Here is a 20,978-nt window from a genome sequence, read left to right as displayed (position 1 = left end):
CGTATGAGAAGGAAAGATTTTAAAAGACAGGACGTCAGAAATCAACAGAAGAAGACAGACAGAAAGTAAACACTAAAGTGAACACCGTGTGGGCTGTAGCAGTGTTTAAAGACTTATAAATGGAAGAGAGGATGTTAACAGAGTTGCTGTTGCCGCAGTTCCAGCCGTTTGTACGCAGTGGAACGGAAACATTTTTTCTTAGCGGTAGCAATACGATCATTTTTAAATCAAAATTGTGAGTCAAGTCCTCTGTTGTTAGTATGTTGCCCTGTAATATGCGGGATAATGTGTGTGACCGGGATCCTGATCACCCTGTCCGGGTTCTTTTTTCATTAATAACCGCCTAACTGCACATTATCCCTTACTTTATACCCTTGAACAACACTGCAAAGTATGCTGATACATGAACAGAAAGACTCACTTACAGTATGGTGGTGTCACAACAAAATACATTTTCAAGAAATATTTACAGTGTTTTGGCAAATTAGCAACTTAACCATGTGTTCTTGTGTTGAGGGGCCTTCAGCTGCCTATCCAACACTTATATAAAAGCGCACATCTTGAAGGTTAATTGACAGAATTCTAACTACTTATTATTTAATCATAACCAGTCACAGCAGGAGCTGATGGAGGTAATTTAGTCATACTTTACATCAGATGATACAATGTTCAGGTTTAGTGTTTGAAAATGGGATAATCCTGTAAAGACAATGCCCTGGCCGATGATGGAAAATGTATATTATTATGTAATATTCGGATATTGAAATTATAAACTCTTGAACCATAATACAAAGCCAGATTGCTTGTATTGACTTATCAAGCGCTGCATTGAACACTCAGATACAGTGGGTAGTGGAAAGCACCTTTAAAGTTGGTTTGACAACACAATTGTAACTTGCAATAGTGCGTTTTAGTTATAGAAAAATAAACATGACGTTGATATGGGACTAAAAGGAAACTCAATACAGAATATTTCTCAGCATAAAATGTGTCCTCGAAGATAAAATCATCAGAGAACTAGTGCTCACTTAACATTTGTATTCACAAAATAGGTATGGGGTATGATTCCAAATGATATTTAGCATAATAAACAGAAGACTAGGATTAAATTTGGCACAAAAAAAACACGAACGTGTGTACCAAAGCGGGATAATGGTAAAAACAGTTCACATACTGTTGATCCCCACAAAGCAAAGTGTTTTTGTGACTGGTCTGACTGACGTACACAGGGGGCTGTTTTACTGTACAGCAGGAGGACCGTAACTCAGCTGAATGTTTACTTTTTATTCACTTTTTGGATGATCGCCCTAAACAATTATTAACTGGTCTTGATCGTAACTCAGACCCTTTTGGCTTTGTGAGTCAATTCATGACAAAATGTGGGCGAGATATCTTGGAGTTTTTCTCCTGGTTTGGAATCCACAAGTGCTGCATGGTAAGGGAATTCACTGTTACTTAGAGACTTCTGAATTTGTCTGGATATATCAGGGATAAAGTATATATAAAGTATTGACAGTTATGATTTTGTTTGTATTTCAGCACAAAGTGCAACTCAGCCTTGTCCTGCTCCCAGTCTGAATGGCGGTTTTTTCCCCCCACGACAGTTAGCTTACAATCATGAAGCAACGCTCAGTTATGCCTGTCATGACGGACGTAAACCAGCAGTGAAGGGTTGGTGGGGGACCAGCAGGTGTAAAGATGGCAATTGGTCTCCTAAACCCCAATGTATAGGTACGTTTTTTTAAAATGATGTCCCCTTGTTTGTTCGATTGAGACAGTGTGTCTGTCAACTTCCAGGCTTTTTGCAACAATAAAAAATTCATGAAAATTCTGATTTAGCTTCAAGATATATTTTGCTTTAATAAATCCTTGGAAATAATCAATCAACCAATCATTTAATCCATCAAAATACTTTATATATCCCAGGGGGTAAATTAGATTTGGTGAAAGTTGGACCATAATAGCAAAACATATTTTATATATTTACATAAGTTGAAGTAAAATGTGCAATAAACATCCTTGTAGCCACAGCACCAGAGGAACAAGGCAGGACGTCCTCCACAGCACAGAGACCTTCTGAAGGCTCATGATGAAGACATGATGAAGCTCTTGCGAAACCAAAACAGTCCAGAAGCTTTCAATGGAAACAAAGCTGTCAGATATATCCTGGTGCAGCCATGGTTCCGTAAAAAACATTAAACTACACTCCAGATATTCTGTCTGACCCCTGGCTACCGCTGTTAGCGTGTTCATTATTAGCCAGTGATCTCACTTTGTCCATGATAAGAGGGGGGAGACGCAGCTTATATCAAATCTCCATAAATCTGGACCCAGCTTGCCCCCTTTGTCTCTTCAGTTTACCCAGCACCCTCTTTGTTGTTCAGTGGGGATAGCCATTGTTCTGACCACCAGGCTAGCTAGCTTTAGCAAGATTAGCTTCTCCCTGATATAAACAAGGCAGCAATGCTGTTTCTGCGCAGCGGTGGGGTGAATGCAAATAGCAGCAACTCAAAGGCAAAACAAACTGGCACAATTTCTCTCGATTAGAACGATTAGAGAAGGCCCCGGTTAATAACTTTAATAAAAGAAGTTAGAAAGCTAAATGCTGAACATATCTAAAACAATGGCACAAATAAAAATAGTTTATAGACTGACATAAAATGGTTTCTTTTTTATTCATATTGAGCCTGTTTGTGGCACTTTTTCTCTTACTTTTTTCTTTCTTTTCCACCTTAGATGAAAAAGCCTGCACTCCACCAGATTTACCCAATGCAAGTTATATGGAAAACCAAAGTGGTTGGCATGAAGATGCGCAAACAATCAGGATAACTTGCGATGAAGGATATGAATCCAAAAACCGGGACACCACAGCCCAGTGTGTAAATGGAAAATGGTCCTCTGTTCCGGTCTGTCAGAGTAAGTCAGTCTTCTGTAGCAGTAAGCTGTAAAACGAATACACAGTTCCGACATTTGGATTCTCACCAGCTACACCAATCATGCCAATCACTCATCCTTTACCTCTTCTTTTTGAGAACATATGATCTTATTTTCACAGAGATTACTCAATCATGTGGTGAGCCCCCTAAAATTCCCCATGCTGTCATCATTAATCGGGAATACCAGGAGTTGTTTGAAGCAGATTCAAAGGTTCAGTATGAATGTGAAGATGGATATACTGGAGAGGGATCAGATATCAAAACAGTCATTTGCATCTCAGGAAACTGGACTGAAGGCCCAACATGCAGTAAGTGAACACAGTGCTGGGATAAAAATACTTTTTTTGAAGTTCAAAAGAAACAGTTCACCCCTCTCTAACCCCTCGCTTGACAGCAATTGTCAAAAGAGAGTATAACAAACCAACTGAGCAGCAGTTCTTTCAAGCTCTGAAGTTCTCTAAATACCAACAGCCACACTAAACTCACAAGATAAAGAATTAATTAAAACTATTTAATATTCATTGAACAATTAATTCCAGTTAAGTTGAATCAGCAATAATCATAGGCTCTGAGGGGTCAGGTCGCCTATTTACAGTATAGGCGTATTGAGAGAACTGGGTGTAGCCTCAGAGGCAAGCTCCTATTCATAACCAGAAGTATATATTATGGATAATTGTGTTAAAATTGCCAGTGGTTGCTGGTAAAAAGCCAGTGAGAGATTCCTGACTGGTAATGATGGTGTCGAGGAACTTCCACACTCAATCACGTTCTTCTGGTAAGAAAAGAACAAATCTACAAGTTTCAAATCAAAGTTGCGTTATTTAATAAAGAGCAGAGCATTTAACAGAATCAATTCCAGCTGGAGGACAGATAACCTGCACAACCAATGTCGTACAAGGATCTGACCCCGATCAAACATTAAACCAGATTCTGAAAGGGAAGGAAGGAGGGGAAACAGCCAATCAGATTCTACAATATAGGATACTAAAACAAAGGGAGATGGGAAAGGGGGAGCTAAATCAAAGGACAGAGAGACAGACTGTATTCAACAAAGTAATTTACACTACAGTGGTGTGAATGTTGGCCAGAGAGGCAAACATGGGGATTTCAAGCTAAACATCAAAGTTAACAGAGGTTAAAGAGAGAGAGCCATTTGTCTTTCTCAGGAAGTCAATATTTTAGCAGCTTGATGTGAATTTCATTCGTGAGATGTGGATTGAAACTGTGGAAAAGTCTAACTGCAGAAGAAACTTACAGTGACATATATATATAGATATCTATATATATATATATAGATATCTATATATATACAGTGGGGCAAAAAAGTATTTAGTCAGCCACCAATTGTGCAAGTTCTCCCATTTAAAAGGATGAGAGAGGCCTGTAATTTTCATCATAGGTACACGTTAACTATGAGAGACAAAATGAGAAAAAAAAATCCAGAAATCACATTGTAGGATTTTTAATGAATTCATTGGTAAATTCCTCGGTAAAATAAGTATTTGGTCACCTACAAACAAGCAAGATTTCTGGCTCTCACAGACCTGTAATTTCTTCTTTAAGAGGCTCCTCTGTCCTCCACTCGTTACCTGTATTAATGGCACCTTTTTGAACTCGTTATCAGTATAAAAGACACCTGTCCACAACCTCAAACAGTCATACTCCAAACTCCACTATGGCCAAGACCAAAGAGCTGTCAAAGGAGACCAGAGACTAAATTGTAGACCTGCACCAGGCTGGGAAAACTGAATCTGCAATAGGTAAGTAGCTTGGTGTGAAGAAATCAACTGTGGGAGCAACTATTAGAAAATGGAAGACATACAAGACCACTGCTAATCTCCCTTGATCTGGGGCTCCACGCAAGATCTCACCCCGTCGGGGCAAAAATCCCAGAACCACACGGGGGGACCGTGTGAATGACCTGCAGAGAGCTGGGACCAAAGTAACAGAGGCTACCATCAGTAACACACTACGCCGCCAGGGACTTCAATCCTGCAGTTCCAGACGTGTCCCCCTGCTTAAGCCAGTACATGTCCAGGCCCGTCTGAAGTTTGCTAGAGGGCATTTGGATGATCCAGAAGAGGATTGGGAGAATGTCATATGGTCAGATGAAACCAAAATAGAACTTTTTGGTAAAAACTCAACTCGTCGTGTTTGGAGGAGAAAGAATGCAGAGTTGCATCCAAAGAACACCATACCTACTGTGAAGCATGGGGGTGGAAACATCATGCTTTGGGGCTGTTTTTCTGCAAAGGGACCAGGACGACTGATCCGTGTAAAGGAAAGAATGAATGGGGCCATGTATCGTGAGATTTTGAGTGAAAACCTCCTTCCATCAGCAAGGGCACTGAAGATGAAGCGTGGCTGGGTCTTTCAGCATGACAATGATCCCAAACACACCGCCAGGGCAACGAAGGAGTGGCTTCGTAAGAAGCATTTCAAGGTCCTGGAGTGGCCTAGCCAGTCTCCAGATCTCAACCCCATAGAAAATCTTTGGAGGGAGTTGAAAGTCTGTGTTGCCCAGCGACAGCCCCAAAACATCACTGCTTTAGAGGAGATCTGCATGGAGGAATGGGCCAAAATACCAGCAACAGTGTGTGAAAACCTTGTGAAGACTTACAGAAAACGTTTGACCTCTGTCATTGCCAACAAAGGGTATATAACAAAGTATTGAGAGGAACTTTTGTTACTGACCAAATACTTATTTTCCACAATCATTAGAAAATTAATTCAATAAAAATCCTACAATGTGATTTCCTGGATTTATTTTTCTCATTTTGTCTCTCATAGTTGAAGTATACCTATGATGAAAATTACAGGCCTCTCTCATCTTTTTAAATGGGAGAACTTGCACAATTGGTGGCTGACTAAATACTTTTTTGCCCCACTGTATATATATTGATATATATATATATAGATATCTATATATATATGTCACTGTAAGTTTCTTCTGCAGTTAGACTTTTCCACAGTTTCAATCCACATCTCACGAATGAAATTCACATCAAGCTGCTAAAATATTGACTTCCTGAGAAAGACAAATGGCTCTCTCTCTTTAACCTCTGTTAACTTTGATGTTTAGCTTGAAATCCCCATGTTTGCCTCTCTGGCCAACATTCACACCACTGTAGTGTAAATTACTTTGTTGAATACAGTCTGTCTCTCTGTCCTTTGATTTAGCTCCCCCTTTCCCATCTCCCTTTGTTTTAGTATCCTATATTGTAGAATCTGATTGGCTGTTTCCCCTCCTGATGGGACTATTATACATTTCTACGATTCTTTTTAAAGATATTTAAAAAGTCTGCTATGTTTTAAACAACCTTGAACCCCAAAAATAACCCAGCTAGCTAGCTAACTACAGCTGATCAAATCTGTCTTAATTCACATAGCTTTAAGCTAGGACAGAGGAGGAAACTGCTTCTGTTTTTTGTAACATGTAGCTGCGTTACATCATGAACTCATCCATCAGGTACATATTTAAGAACCTTCACAGGATATTTAAAGTGTTCAAACCACCTTGATTTTTAGCATTAGGTCACGGTAGCTAGCTAAACTTGATCAAGTCTGCTAGCTAGAGCTATGGGGAATCTGCTTGTTTTTTTTCTGAGAGAAATTGACCACATAATGTTATATACACTAATGTATTTTATATATCCACTCAGACAGAAGACCTGATACTGGACATGACGGATACACAGAGCGAGGAACAGGTGGGGGGCAGCCGACAGGAGGAGGTAGTTTGTTTATTTATTAAATATGAATGGATCCATTTATCTGATCTCTCCATAAACTTGTCTGCCAACATATTTCTATCTCTTTTCTTGTTTCCACTTGATTAATTTAAAAAACGAGTAGCTCAAATTAAGCATTCTGATTTTGCCTCTGACACTCATGACACTCAAAAGCGGCAAGTTCGCAGTCAATTAATTCTAATTAGAAAAGTGAATTTGAAAAGGGAAACATTCACACTCTACTAGATCTGACTACAAAGAGTGTTAACAACATTACATCGTATGGCTAACGTTAGGTTTTACATTTCAAGCTCAATCAACTTGCCTTCACAAACATCTTTGCAACCAATTTTACTGTTGCTAAATATATTTCTAAACTATATCTAAAGTTAACTCAAATTAATTTAAACAGGACACTAGACAGCACCCACTTCGACGTATACAATTTCATACCATTGGTACAGAAAATAATGCAGCAACTTCAGTTATAGATCATCTTTGGTCTGCCTGTCTGAGATGATTTTTTACGACCTATCAACTTGTTAAATTGTATGTTTTATTAGCGACAAGTATAGATGATCACTTCTGATAACACAAATGGGGCGAAGCCTGCGAGCTTGTTCAGGCACTCAACTCGAGCACCAATGATACATTCGCACATATCGCCACTCTTGCAACCAACCAAACATTCCCCTGAATCTGGCGCTCTATTTAAGCTGCCAGATCTGCCTACCTTTGCCTCGCTAATGCTGCTGCTGCTACTGCTGCTTCCACGCTGCTTCTGCATTCACATTGCCGATGCTCGCCTGCCCCACCACCACCACCACCATCCCAGCTTCCACCTGTAGGCTCTAGGGTTAGTGATCTAATCATCACTCAATGTTCTATGTAAATATGTGGAGTGTAGACACCAAACTCAAAATATATACTGCTTTTAATTAACATATTAGTGAAACACGTGAGTTGTCTGACTGAAATGATATGATTTATACAAAGAGAGAAGTTAGCTAGCTATCACCCACCACAAAACATTTAACATTAACTTCTTGGGGGATTGGATTAAGCAGTCACCATCTGCAGAAAAAAAGACTGCAGAACGAGTAGCAGAGCTATGATTTAAAGAGAAATGATCCCTGCCCAATAGGTGCAAGTCATTAATCATGATTAATCACAAGTATAAAATATTAATATTTACCTTACTTAGTGATTTTTTGGGAGATAAAACAAATACACATGCTATGTAGAAGCCCGTCAATTTTTCCGTCTCTAATGTGCGCTATACAGATGCTCCTATATCCTTGCTGTTGCTATCATAATGCAAACAGGAACTATTTCTATAGTAAACACCTTATGTTGCACTCCTGCAAAAATTCAAGAATCTGGCTACTACATAACACATCAAAATGCCTTTCCTTCCTTCTTTTATTTTGCATTGGATTAATTGTGCTGATTACTGCTTACTGGGGTCCAGTGCTTTCCAGTCAGTGAAAAACATGTAGCTTCTGCCAGTTCCTCTGCTTTCGTTCCCTTTTTACTGCCATGCAATTCATGGTAAACATATGAGCTGTAATTATCGGAGGAAGTTGGGGTCGCACTTAGTTATGTGACTTAAATTTGAATATTGAAGAAATGTATTTATTTATTCTGAGTTAATTGATTGTACTTTTTTCCTGACATTTATCTTACATTTTAACATTTTGTATTTTCAATAAGTGTTATAATTATTTTAAACAGGATGGTTATGTTTGGAAAATAATGAATTTGCTCTTTCAAGGATACAGAAGTGCACGTGATAACAGAGGTCTGAGTGCATATGAAAGGATGTTTGACCTCCTAGAAGATAAGCTTGTTGAGCTATTTTAAGCATATGATAGCTAAGTGACAATGTTTAGCCTCCATGGAGACAAGCATGATCATTTCTGATGTGGGCCTCCACTAATCTGAACAAAACATTGAATACTGATTTGAACCAGTATTAGTTGTACCAGATGCTGTATTTGATGACTATTTCCATTCTTGCAAGGATTATAAATCCTGCTTTGAAACTCAAGCAGGTCGGGAGCGAGATTTTTCTAAAAGTTAATCATTTGCGCAGATATTTTTAAAAGGTTTCTACATAAATCTCAAGCGTTAACACGTTAACCTGCCTGTTTTATTCTGACAAACTGTGCTGTTGCTGTTCTGACCACTATTTCTGGAAATAAAAAATAATATGACAGTGTTTAATAGCCTCTTTTTGATTTCAGTCACCAACTGTGGAACATACCCAAGCGTTCTAAACGGAGATGTTGTGGTAGTGAGCGGAGGATATTTGAAATACCAATGTAGTGCCTTTTACAAACTAGAGGGTCCAGACACTGTGATGTGTCAAAGCAATGGCAAGTGGACAGAACCACCATCCTGCAGAGGTATAATCAAGTCATAACGACAATTTTTCCTCCCTGAAAAGATATCACCCAGATATATTATCAGATTAATCTTACCTACGTTTTTCTTTCTGTGCAGACGCTTTCTGTGTCCTAGATCCTGCTCAAATCACCATACCCAATATGATACTATCTACAATTAAATATGTGAAGGAAGGAGAGGACGAGTTTATTCCGTGTATTTGGAATCATTTCTTCATCCGTGTTCAGTGCGTTAACAGAGAATTCATTATACCAACTGTAAGTATATGGAGTCATTTTCACAAAGAACAAGAATTCAAAAATGAATACTGCAACAGTTCACTTATTTTGATATTTGTGTTAAATGAAAGTCTCCAGAAAGCAGGAAACAAAGTTGGTTAAAAGAAAATCTTCTTTTAAAATGATCCCTACTTTTTAGGTCTTAAGGTTGTGTAACATGTTGCTGTAGCCTGAACTTAATAACTAATAAAATACTCAAAACAACAGAAAAAAGGGTAGACATGCACACTTTACTGAATGAGACTGAAATTAAAACAGTTTGTATGAAAGAAATGACCCACTGAAATATTCACTGCTGTTCTGTTGTTATTGGTCTTGTCTAGGTTGTCATAGCTCTGATCATCAGCGGGTAAGTGCTATTCTTGGGTGGCTCAATCTTTTTACTATATTTGATCAGTTTTACATTATTTAATTAATACCTCTTGTCTGTGCTGTTCCAGAAAAAATGCACGTAAAGCTCAGCAGAGGACTCACTGCTGGACTGAAAACAGAAGCAGAGTTGGAAGTATCTTTCAATTGAAATGACTCACAATGTGCAAGCGGAATGTTCTTCAACAGTAATCTGGTCTTTTTATGATTACAACTCATGATGCACTATAGCATGATCAATACTTTGATGAAAAATAAAGTTATATGGTCTGCTGTAGTCTGAATAAACCGAGATCTTCGTATTATTTAAACTACAAAATGTGTACAAGAGTCTTTCCACAAAAAATGACGTAAGGTTTAGCTTATATACTGATAATAGCATCTTTGCAAAGTATGCAGACGCATGAACAGACTCAATTATGATGGAATGACAACTAAATACATTTTTTAAACTAAACTTTCTAAACTTTTTAAAGCTTGTCTGGCAAATTAGCACCTGAACCATGTCATTTTGGCTAGCCAGCAATCGTGTAAAATCCCAAATCATGAAGGTTCTTTGACAGAGTCAACAGTACTGATTATATTTAATCATGACCACTCACACACAAGAGGCAGATGGAGGTAAGAGTTTATTTAAACAAATTGCTATGTTTGACCCCAAAGTCCTCCCGTAATTCCAGCACATATTTTAACCATGAATTGCCTGGCAGTGAAATGTCAAAATGCTCAGCAGCTCTCCATGGCAGTAGCTTTCTCCTACTTTAAGTATTGGAACATTGTCAGACTTCATGCCAATAATTCAGAAATCATTCAAACTAAGCTTTGATATTATAATAATGTAAAGCACCAACTGATTTCTTATAGTTTGTCATGCATTTCTTTATTAACACAAGTACTTGTGTTATCTCCTCCCAAAATACAAGTAAATACTACTATTTCAAACTTGTGAATAGTCATGATTAATAACGGATAATTATTCTGAAAACACAAGTCTTTTTTTAAAGGTAAGGCTTTGTAAAATAATGGTAAGTGAATATAGTTGCGTGTTATCAAGTCAAATTGCTTACATTGACTTAACCAGAGCAGCATTTATCTGCAGTAGCCATTACATCAGTTGTTGGTATAATAATAATAATAATCATAATAATAGATATAATCATAATTATAATAATAATAACGCTTTATTTTTACAGCACTTTTCATAAAGCAGGTGCAGCTCAAAGTGCTCTATAAAATGGCACACATCACAAATTAAAACCAACACAAAAGAAATTCCCCTCAGATCAGATGTTAAGACCTTTTTTGAACACATGGAGTATAGCAACATTAAATGGTATTTTAATGGGTTAAGTCACAAGGACATAAAAGGTATGATTTTAAAAAAGAAGGTAATGATCCCTCTCGGAACAATAAAGGAAGACAAAAGACAAATGAATCGATACAACAAAACCAATAAAATAGATAAAATAAACATATACACACAATAAAATGATAATAATGTAAACGTAACAATAGTTATAATAGAGCTTAAACAATTAAAAGATTAAAAGACCAAGTTAAAAGGAAATGTCGCTAATAAAACTATTAAATAATAGAAGATAAACTTAAAAAACCTTTAAAATAAATAACAAAATGTAACATTAAAATTAAGAGGAGGGTGTCGCTAATAAAAAGCTCATTTAAACAGATCACTCTTTAGCTGTCGTTTAGAAATGTCCACTGAGTTGGCCTCTCTGGTGTTTCCTGCTAGGGTGTTCCAAAGGAAACTGCCTCACCATCTTATTTTCGGGGACTTAAGGGATATTTAAAGAGCCAGCAGTAAAAGATGTACAGTGGGGCAAAAAAGTATTTAGTCAGCCACCAATTGTGCAAGTTCTCCCATTTAAAAAGATGAGAGAGGCCTGTAATTTGTATCATAGGTATACCTCAACTATGAGAGACAGAATGAGGAAAAAAAATCCAGGAAATCACATTGTAGGATTTTTAAAGAATTTATTTCTAATGATTGTGGAAAATAAGTATTTGGTCAATAACAAAAGTTCATCTCAATACTTTGTTATATACCCTTTGTTGGCAATGACAGAGGTCAAACGTTTTCTGTAAGTCTTCACAAGGTTTTCACACACTGTTGCTGGTATTTTGGCCCATTCCTCCATGCAGATCTCCTCTAAAGCAGTGATGTTTTGGGGCTGTCGCTGGGCAACACGGACTTTCAACTCCCTCCAAAGATTTTCTATGGGTTTGAGATCTGGAGACTGGCTAGGCCACTCCAGGACCTTGAAATGCTTCTTACGAAGCCACTCCTTCGTTGCCCTGGCGGTGTGTTTGGGATCATGGTCATGCTGAAAGACCCAGCCACGCTTCATCTTCAGTGCCCTTGCTGATGGAAGGAGGTGTTCACTCAAAATCTCACGATACATGGCCCCATTCATTCTTTCCTTTACACGGATCAGTCGTCCTGGTCCCTTTGCAGAAAAACAGCCCCAAAGCATGATGTTTCCACCCCCATGCTTCACAGTAGGTATGGTGTTCTTTGGATGCAACTCTGCATTCTTTCTCCTCCAAACACGACGAGTTGAGTTTTTACCAAAAAGTTCTATTTTGGTTTCATCTGACCATATGACATTCTCCCAATCCTCTTCTGGATCATCCAAATGCTCTCTAGCAAACTTCAGACGGGCCTGGACATGTACTGGCTTAAGCAGGGGGACACGTCTGGAACTGCAGGATTTAAGTCCCTGGCGGCGTAGTGTGTTACTGATGGTAGCCTCGGTTACTTTGGTCCCAGCTCTCTGCAGGTCATTCACTAGGTCCCCCCGTGTGGTTCTGGGATTTTTGCTCACCGTTCTTGTGATCATTTTGACCCCACGGGGTGAGATCTTGCGTGGAGCCCCAGATCGAGGGAGATTAGCAGTGGTCTTGTATGTCTTCCATTTTCTAATAATTGCTCCCACAGTTGATTTCTTCACACCAAGCTGCTAACCTATTGCAGATTCAGTTTTCCCAGCCTGGTGCAGGTCTACAATTTTGTCTCTGGTCTCCTCTGACAGCTCTTTGGTCTTGGCCATAGTGGAGTTTGGAGTATGACTGTTTGAGGTTGTGGACAGGTGTCTTTTATACTGATAACGAGTTCAAAAAGGTGCCATTAATACAGGTAACGAGTGGAGGACAGAGGAGCCTCTTAAAGAAGAAGTTACAGGTCTGTGAGAGCCAGAAATCTTGCTTGTTTGTAGGTGACCAAATACTTATTTTACCGAGGAATTTACCAATTAATTCATTAAAGATCCTACAATGTGATTTCCTGGATTGTTTCCCCCATTCTGTCTCTCATAGTTGAAGTATACCTATGATGAAAATTACAGGCCTCTCTCATCTTTTTAAATGGGAGAACTTGCACAATTGGTGGCTGACTAAATACTTTTTTGCCCCACTGTATGTACTTTTAAACCTGGTTTGACAACACAAGTGTAATATGCAATAAAAACATTTTTTAATGTAGAATTAAAACTCATGTTGGGAGCATGTGATAACAGCAAGAAGCTCAATAAACCATTTCTAAAGATACAATAAATCCATGAAGACGAACAACCGGAGAACCAGTCCTCTGAGAAGTATCTGATGCCAGATGTTGTTCTGCTTAAATGACAAAATATGAAGATGAAGATGAACCTTTATTTATCCCCCTAAGCGGGAAATTCAGTTTCCACTCCGTTTTTTACACACACACACACACACACACACACACACACACACACACACACACACACACACACACACACACAGTATAGGTGCACATTAACATGCATTTTTTCTTATAGAAAACACAGTACGAATACACACAGGTGAGCACATGCATTTTGGAGAGGACTAGAGCGGAGAGGCTTCCAGTCGGGAGCCAGGGAGCAGTTGGGGTTTGGTGCCTTGCTCAAGGGCACCTCAGCAGGGCCCAGGAGGTAAACTGGTACCTCTCCAGCTACCAGTCCACTTTGAGTTTTTTTGATCCGATCAGGATGTGAACCGGCAACCCTTCGGCCCCAAGGCCAAGTCCTTTCAGACTGAGCCATTGCCGCCACATCATAGGTTTTAACTTGCCTCTTATAAATGTTATCAAATGTATTAGAAAATACATTTGATAAATAAATAACAATCCAAAAGTAAATATAAATAACAAAAGATGAACAACAACTTATAGGTACTGTGAGATGCCATGTCACAAGTTCTTTGTTTTCTGCTTTGACGCTTACAGATTTCATTTTTTGATTGATTTTATTTCATTTATTTCCTTATTCTTTAAAATGAACTGCAGTTTACACATTTAGAATGCATTTGTGCACTGGAAGTTCCAACAGAAGCCTCTCAGAGTTTAAGCTGGACCTGAAAGACAAACTGTAAGACCATCGCTTTATTATCGCGTGACTAAGAGCTCATATGGAACATGATAATGCATCTAGGGTTGCTTTATATAAATGTTGTCCTAACAAAGAGTCACATTTTTTCTAAATTCTATCCTTTGACCTGTCTGTGTTTTGTTATTTCACAACGCTGACCTCTGATCACAGCCGTCCAGGTAATCAATTTGAAATCTGAACTGTAAACAATCTCATGGATTTTTGTAGAAAACGTTCTCTTGAGCAATCCGATGAATCATTTTAGGGCTAAACCAAGGAACGAATGTAAAAAAGAAGAGCATTGATTTGTAGAACATTCACCCTCCTCGTACTGTGGATATGTCCATTCACTGCAGGTTCAGGTTCTTTATTTGTACCCGTAGGAAGATTTAGTTTGCAGATAAAAGACAAAGCATCCATCCTGACACTCTAAAAAAAACACAGACAACAGACACATCTCTAATAAAAGGACTAATGAAAGTATACCCTGCTCTGTCAGATCTCCTAACATTTAAAAACAAAAGTGGGCATTCAAAAATCATAAATAAATAAATTGGCATCTGTGTGTTGCGCCTATGATTTGTTCATTTGTGCAATAGCTGCTGGGATAAAGCTGTTTTTATACCACTTGGTTCTACTCTTTGGGACAACTAACCTCTGGCCCAAAGGAAGAAGCTTAAATTCTGAGAGCAAAGGGTGGGAGTCATCATCTAATATGGCGCTGGATAACCGCTGTAACTGCCTGAGGTACAGGGTCTCCAGGTTTAGCTGTCGCTCACCAATCAGCCTGCTGGACCACTTTATAATCTGACTGAGAGAGTTTCTTTAAAGGTTACCAAACCATGACATTAATGAAAAACACAGAATTGACTCGATAAAAGCACGATAAACGTGATCAGACTACAGTGTGTATCATTGCAGTAAAATGGTAAAACAAATGGTGCTGTACATACTGTTGATAATACTGTTGATATCAATCCTTATTAGAGTAAGATGCTTTTGTAAAATGTGACTGATCTGACTGCAGTACAGAGCCTGTGCGTATGTCCTGTACTGTGACGGTAACTCAGAGGAGTGTTTATTATTTCTTCACTTCTCTTTGGGGGAATGCCCAAAACAATTATTAACTGAACTGAAACGCTTCCCTCTGTCAGTCTCTGTGATTTAATTCCTGACAACATGTGTGTGAGAAATCTTGGATTTATTCTCCTGGTTTGGATTCCACAAGTGCTGAATGGTAAAAAAAACAATTCAATTATGTCACTTTGATGTATCCTTATTTCTTTTTCCTTACTTTTCGTTTTATTTCAGCACAAAGTGCAGTCCAGCCCTGTCCTGCTCCCCGTCTGAGTGGAGGTTATTTTGTGCCAGAGCAAGAATCTTACCCTCATGAAACAACGCTCACTTACGCCTGTGATAACGGACATAAGCCCGCAGTGGAGGGCTGGTGGGCGACAAGCTACTGTGAAAATGGCAATTGGTTTCCTACACCACAATGTATAGGTAGGAGTTTTGTTAATATCTTGAATTCTAGTCCAAGTCGTCCTGAAATGATTTGTTTGCTGCAAAGAAAAACATGAATTCTCTTAACTCTATAAATACAGGAAAAAGTTGGTGGATGGATTCAATGGAATACAGAATAGATCATCAGCATAACCTTTTTTTATGTTGCTGCTTAGATTATCAAAGAGGCCGGTGTCTAACTGTAAAAACAATATATATAATTATAGTCCAATGGAGGCATTTCAGGCGGGAGGGGGGGGGGGGGGGGGCAAACTCCCTCTGGAGGGAACACAGGGAATTTATCCTTTGCAGACCATTTGGACAATGTGATCTTTTAGTTAGTTTATGTACAAACTGTAAAGTCCACTGAGACAAATGTAAAATGTGTGATATTGGGCTGTATGAATAAACTTTGATTGATTGTTTGATTGATTGATTGTTTGATTGATTGATTGGTTGGTTGGTTGTTGATTGATTGATTGATTGATTGATTGATTGATTGATTGATTGATTGATTGATTGACAAAAACCTACAGGAAAGGGGAAAACCTCAAAAAGCTAAATATGGCCTCTTTAAGGCTAAAAACCCTTTATGATGACTTTTTAGAAAATCTTTTCCAAACCTAGGACCCCACAAGTGGTCTTCAGATGAGGGGTGCCTTTTTCTAATCAGAAAGTATCCTATATATATAACAAAAGGAGAAAATAAATATTTGAAAATGTTGACTGTATGTTTGTTCTTTTCATCAGATGAAAATGCATGTGTGCCACTGACTATCCCAAATGCAAACTACGTTGCAAGCACGAATGGTTGGTATGAGAAGGATGACAAAATCTGGGTAACATGTGACGAAGGATATGAACACAAAGACCATGACGCCACAGCGAAATGTATCAACGGAACATGGTCCTCTGTGCCAATCTGTGAAAGTAAGTGTGTAAAATTTAAATTAAAATCACAGTCACCAGACTCAAACAGTGTCTAAATCTTAAATCCTCTTTACACAATAACCTCATTTTCAGAGAGTGCCGAAGCCTGTGGTGAGCCCCTTAAAATCCCCCATGCAGTCATCATTCATCAGGGATATCAGGAGTTGTTTGAAGCAGATTCTCAGGTTCAGTATGAATGTGAGGATGGATATACTGCAGAGAGAGCAGACACCAAAACAGTCATTTGCATCTCAGGAAACTGGACTGAAGGCCCAACATGCAGTAAGTGAACACAGTGCTGTTATGCTGCCATTAAAGGAGACAGGGTGGAGTACTGATAAATTAACATTGGATCAAATAGTGTATTGTTGTATATAATAGACGTATTGTTATAAGCAAGTAACATCGCATGGGCTCCCTCGAGAAAAAGCAATGGGATTTTCCATTGGATTTAGGAATTTTGCAGAAAATAGGACGATACTTCACAGGTTTGGCTCAGCAGGATAATCTCCACATATTAAGAACACTTTGTGATTTTTGAAGCATAAATGCAATCAACAGAAGTACAAAGCTAATGCTACCAAAAAACAAACAACATCTACAACTACAAACTACATCACAGTTACATGGCTCCTTGTCACCACCGCTAAGCTAAAGGCGGCTAATGTTCGGCGCGATGATCTTAAGTAATTTCATTGAGACTTGTTTTTCCGACACATCAAGCTTTGGATATTCACCAGTGGGGTATTTACTCACATATTTTGTGTCGTAGGACAAAACACTTCTTAAGGTTGTGTTAACCACAGATCTTATTCTGACCAAAAACATGTTCAAAAGACTGTTGACTTTCAGACCAGGGAAGTGGGAGTGGTAAAGTGCTAACTCATTTCCATGTCTTAGGACTCATTTCCCCAATACTTTATAAGTAGGAGTATCTGTGAGCGTGCGTAGTGAAAAATTGTAATCAGCATTGTAATTGTTTTTGTCAACCTGCTAGTTCTTCATTTTCTTAATTAGCTCATTGATGCATTTCTTATTTTATTACCACAATAGAAATAACAGTTGTTGAAATGAATGCTCTAATGCTCTGTGTCAGCTGACTGTGTAAATAGGCAACTTTTTTCTGACAAATCCACCGTATTAACTTTATAAGGTGATAATATATAACTATATAAACATGTTTATTTTCAATAACAGAGAAATAATACAAAACTGCATTTTGGTGAGAGAACAGTAATCTTATGTTCAAAGAAAAACCCCACATTTTGTGATTCATAAACGTGAACATATTGTATTGTTTGTCCTCTCGCAGACAGAAGAACCACACCGAGTACTGGACATGGTGGTTCTGCAGGTGGGGGACACACTACTGTGACTACGAGAAATTTAACAGGACTGTTATATCTCTGAATGTCAAACAGAATTATATATCTGCTTGTGAAGACAACAAATTATCTTAAATTTGAGAAATGTTTAGAGTTTCTGAAAGAAATGCATACAAACAACATCCAATTGCGATATGGCCGCTGTATCTTTCAGGATCCTCTCGCATCTCCAAACCGGATAAAGAAATTGTGAGGCAAGTCACAACAGGTACAAAAAAATGATTTCCTTCTCCTTTTACATATTATAATAAACCTTATATATACAACAAGTTTGAAATTACAGTTTTTGTGTTTGACATCATGACATCTTGAAAGTATTATTTCTGAAAAAACAATTAGTTTTTCTGTTTCAGTCAACAACTGTGGAACTCCCCCCGCAATTGTTAACGGTGACTTCGTGACAAACAATGGAAGGTTTTTGGAGTACCAATGTGCTGCTTATTACAAACGAGTGGGTCTGAAGACTGTGAGATGTTACAGTGATGGCACCTGGACCAAAGCACCCACCTGCAAACGTAAAAACAAGTCAATTCTGAAATTCAGAGAATTTTTTTGTATAAATAAATGATAACAAATGTTTGTGTTGTTTCTTTTTCCAGCCACCTTCTGTGTTGTGCGCACCGCTGCATTTTCTCACTTAAAACCAGCTGGAACCAAATATATATATGATCGTGAAACAGAAAAATTGGAATGTTCCAGGGCTGGCACGTTCTTCAATCATTATTCTGAAACCCGATGCACCAGTGGAAAAATTACGTTTTCCGAATGTAAGTATAATTTAAAGCTTGTTACATATTCAGTGCCATTAAACGATTAACTATAGGATCGCTGCTTTTGAAACATTGTTGTTTAAAAGACAAAGCTTACGGAAAGCAGGTTTCTAAGTAATTTAGTCCAAATCCCGAGTAAGACCACACCCCCAAAGATACTGCAGTCTATACTGCAGGTCTCATGAACGCAAAAATATAACATATTTTGAATTATTTTAAAAAACTAGCAAGTAATCCAAGAGATGCCTCAACCCAGGTCACAATTATTTAACTTCCAAGCAACCTTGCAGACATTTTCATGAAAAACGAATTGTTATGTATATAAAATATAGGCATACTTATTTTTACCCAAAACATTATATTTTTCCTAAACATAACCACATGCTTGTGGTACCTCAATCTCACATATTTTAAATGGATACAAAACTGTGAAACTTTAATAGTGTTGGCTATCTGAGGGTGAAGTGTGCCCCTATTGAAGCCTTACATTGGAAAAAACTGATGAAGACTATTTAATGGCCTGATCACATTTGCAATGGATGCCAGAAGTTAAGCTGATAGTATTGACTTCCAGAGGTGGAAAAAGTACTCAGATTTTGTACTCAAGTAAAAGTAGAAGTACCAGAGTGTATACTCCTTCAATCAAAATGTTCCTCCAGTGAAAGTACAAAGTACTCTCATCTAAATGTACTTAAAGTAGCGACAGTAAAAGTAGTCATTGTTTGATTGGTCCATTTCAGAATAATATCTCTGATATGTTTTATAATTATTGATCATTAAAGTGTTCTCAGAGCTGGTAAAGGTGCAGCTAGTTTGAATGGCTTTGTATACTGCAGGGTAGCTGCTGGATTTACTGCAGGTGAACTAAAGTCTGATTTAAGGGCTGATTATATTTACCATCATTAATCCAGATCTGTAAAGTAACTAAAGGGATTCAATAAATGTAGTGGAGTAAAAATACAATTGATGTAGCTTAAAATGGAAATACTCAGGTAAATTACAGTATATTCAAATTGTACTTAAGTATGTGAGTAAATGTATTTAGTTACTTCCCACCTTTGTTGAATTCCTGTTAAGAGAAGCTAGCCCCTGCTAGCTACATGTTTAGCATAAGCACATGAAGTCTTATTGATCTGTTTAATCCCAAAAACGAATTCCTTCAAAGATAATTTCACAGTTTTGGTTTTGTATTCCTACAACACCGTTTAACTCGCAGCCAAAACTTGCCTACATTACCCACAAAGCAACAAGAAAGCAAGAAGCAAGAAATTGTTGAATAAAAAGTTGGTAGTTGCTAATGTAGCCTGGAGCCTTAGGCAGAACCCATCCCCCCAGACCTCTAGATTTATGACATCTTCAAACAGTCCGAAAAGACTCATGTGACATCGCTTGAGGCACATTGTCAGAATTTTCAAGGGCTTTTATACAACTTTCCCCCCAACAAATATGGTGGTAGGCTACTTCCCAACACTGGACACTATGATGTGTTAAATGATTACATTTGTTTTTTTGTATTATTTCATAAATCCAGCTTCACATTTTCAGTGTTGTTCTTTTCTCTTCATGTTCTCAGGTTGCAATTCGGCTAAAATAGGAATGGTGAGTGTTAGTTCTGAAAACACCTTTTAGAGAAACACATTGAATTAGCTTGTGTTCATGCTTTTGTTTTGTTTTTTACCATATTTCATTTATTACAGTATTGGTTTTTTTTTTTCACCAGCATCTCTGCAATGATCTATTGCCAATGGGAATGTAATGCTGCCCCTGGATTGGCTCTCAACCCACTGAAACATTCTGGAAACTGATGAGGGTTGTGATTGTGACACAATTTGTGTTTTTTAGAAAATATGTCTGGCTTTTCATATCGATCTGTGAATGCCTCACTACTGTAGGAGGAATGTCTGTTTGCTTAAAGGAGCAAAAATAACTCAACAAATGGAGTGTGTATTTCCTCAAGAGGTTTAAATAAAGTATCCATCTTCAATGTTGACTCCTTTCATATTTTTTGCAGAATTCTTGTATTTTGTTACTTTAATTATTTAAATGTTTTCGACAATCTATTCTATAATGTTTTTTACTTATTGGGGAATACCATACTATGATTTCTTCATGATATTTTAGACCATCTATACTTTTTATACTTTTCAACATAGTATACTAGGATTTATTTTTGTATTTTTGACATACTACACTATCACTTTCGCAAACATTCTAAACTATGACCGTTTCATGATATTTTCGAAACGTTATACTATGAGCTTTTTTGTAAACTACATATG

General features: G+C 37.9%; 2 protein-coding genes across 2 annotated transcripts; both read left to right on the top strand.

Annotated features, from left to right (window-relative positions):
• The first annotated feature begins 1,197 nt into the window (after positions 1 to 1,197).
• On the top strand, positions 1,198 to 10,015 carry LOC134866100 (complement factor H-related protein 1-like). The gene is made up of 9 exons (XM_063886065.1): positions 1,198 to 1,435; positions 1,540 to 1,731; positions 2,737 to 2,916; positions 3,056 to 3,244; positions 6,599 to 6,670; positions 8,914 to 9,075; positions 9,173 to 9,333; positions 9,678 to 9,703; positions 9,795 to 10,015. Exons 1-9 carry the CDS (start codon positions 1,378 to 1,380, stop codon positions 9,877 to 9,879), a joined length of 1,125 nt encoding a protein of 374 aa, XP_063742135.1. The 5' UTR covers positions 1,198 to 1,377; the 3' UTR covers positions 9,880 to 10,015.
• Positions 10,016 to 15,094: 5,079 nt separating this feature from the next.
• LOC134865490 (complement factor H-like) lies at positions 15,095 to 20,683 on the top strand. The gene is made up of 10 exons (XM_063885034.1): positions 15,095 to 15,348; positions 15,423 to 15,614; positions 16,365 to 16,544; positions 16,638 to 16,826; positions 17,857 to 17,898; positions 18,084 to 18,137; positions 18,283 to 18,444; positions 18,529 to 18,696; positions 20,273 to 20,298; positions 20,420 to 20,683. The coding sequence occupies exons 1-10, from the start codon at positions 15,291 to 15,293 to the stop codon at positions 20,453 to 20,455; spliced, it is 1,107 nt and encodes a 368-aa protein (XP_063741104.1). The 5' UTR covers positions 15,095 to 15,290; the 3' UTR covers positions 20,456 to 20,683.
• The last annotated feature ends 295 nt before the right edge of the window (positions 20,684 to 20,978 follow it).

Source organism: Eleginops maclovinus, chromosome 6 (genome assembly GCF_036324505.1).
Source record: "Eleginops maclovinus isolate JMC-PN-2008 ecotype Puerto Natales chromosome 6, JC_Emac_rtc_rv5, whole genome shotgun sequence".
Taxonomy (NCBI): Eukaryota; Metazoa; Chordata; class Actinopteri; order Perciformes; family Eleginopidae; genus Eleginops; species Eleginops maclovinus.
This window is presented reverse-complemented; position numbering and strand designations above follow the sequence as displayed.

Bases quoted from the DNA above. Each gene is read 5' to 3' on its own strand.
- LOC134866100 (XM_063886065.1), top strand. From the start codon at position 1,378: ATGTGGGCGAGATATCTTGGAGTTTTTCTCCTGGTTTGGAATCCACAA. The intron at 1,436-1,539 runs GTAAGGGAATTC...TTTGTATTTCAG, and splicing joins GAATCCACAAGTGCTGCATG to CACAAAGTGCAACTCAGCCT. The intron at 9,334-9,677 runs GTAAGTATATGG...GGTCTTGTCTAG, and splicing joins GAGAATTCATTATACCAACT to GTTGTCATAGCTCTGATCAT.
- LOC134865490 (XM_063885034.1), top strand. From the start codon at position 15,291: ATGTGTGTGAGAAATCTTGGATTTATTCTCCTGGTTTGGATTCCACAA. The intron at 16,545-16,637 runs GTAAGTGTGTAA...CCTCATTTTCAG, and splicing joins CTCTGTGCCAATCTGTGAAA to AGAGTGCCGAAGCCTGTGGT. The intron at 18,138-18,282 runs GTACAAAAAAAT...TTTCTGTTTCAG, and splicing joins TGTGAGGCAAGTCACAACAG to TCAACAACTGTGGAACTCCC.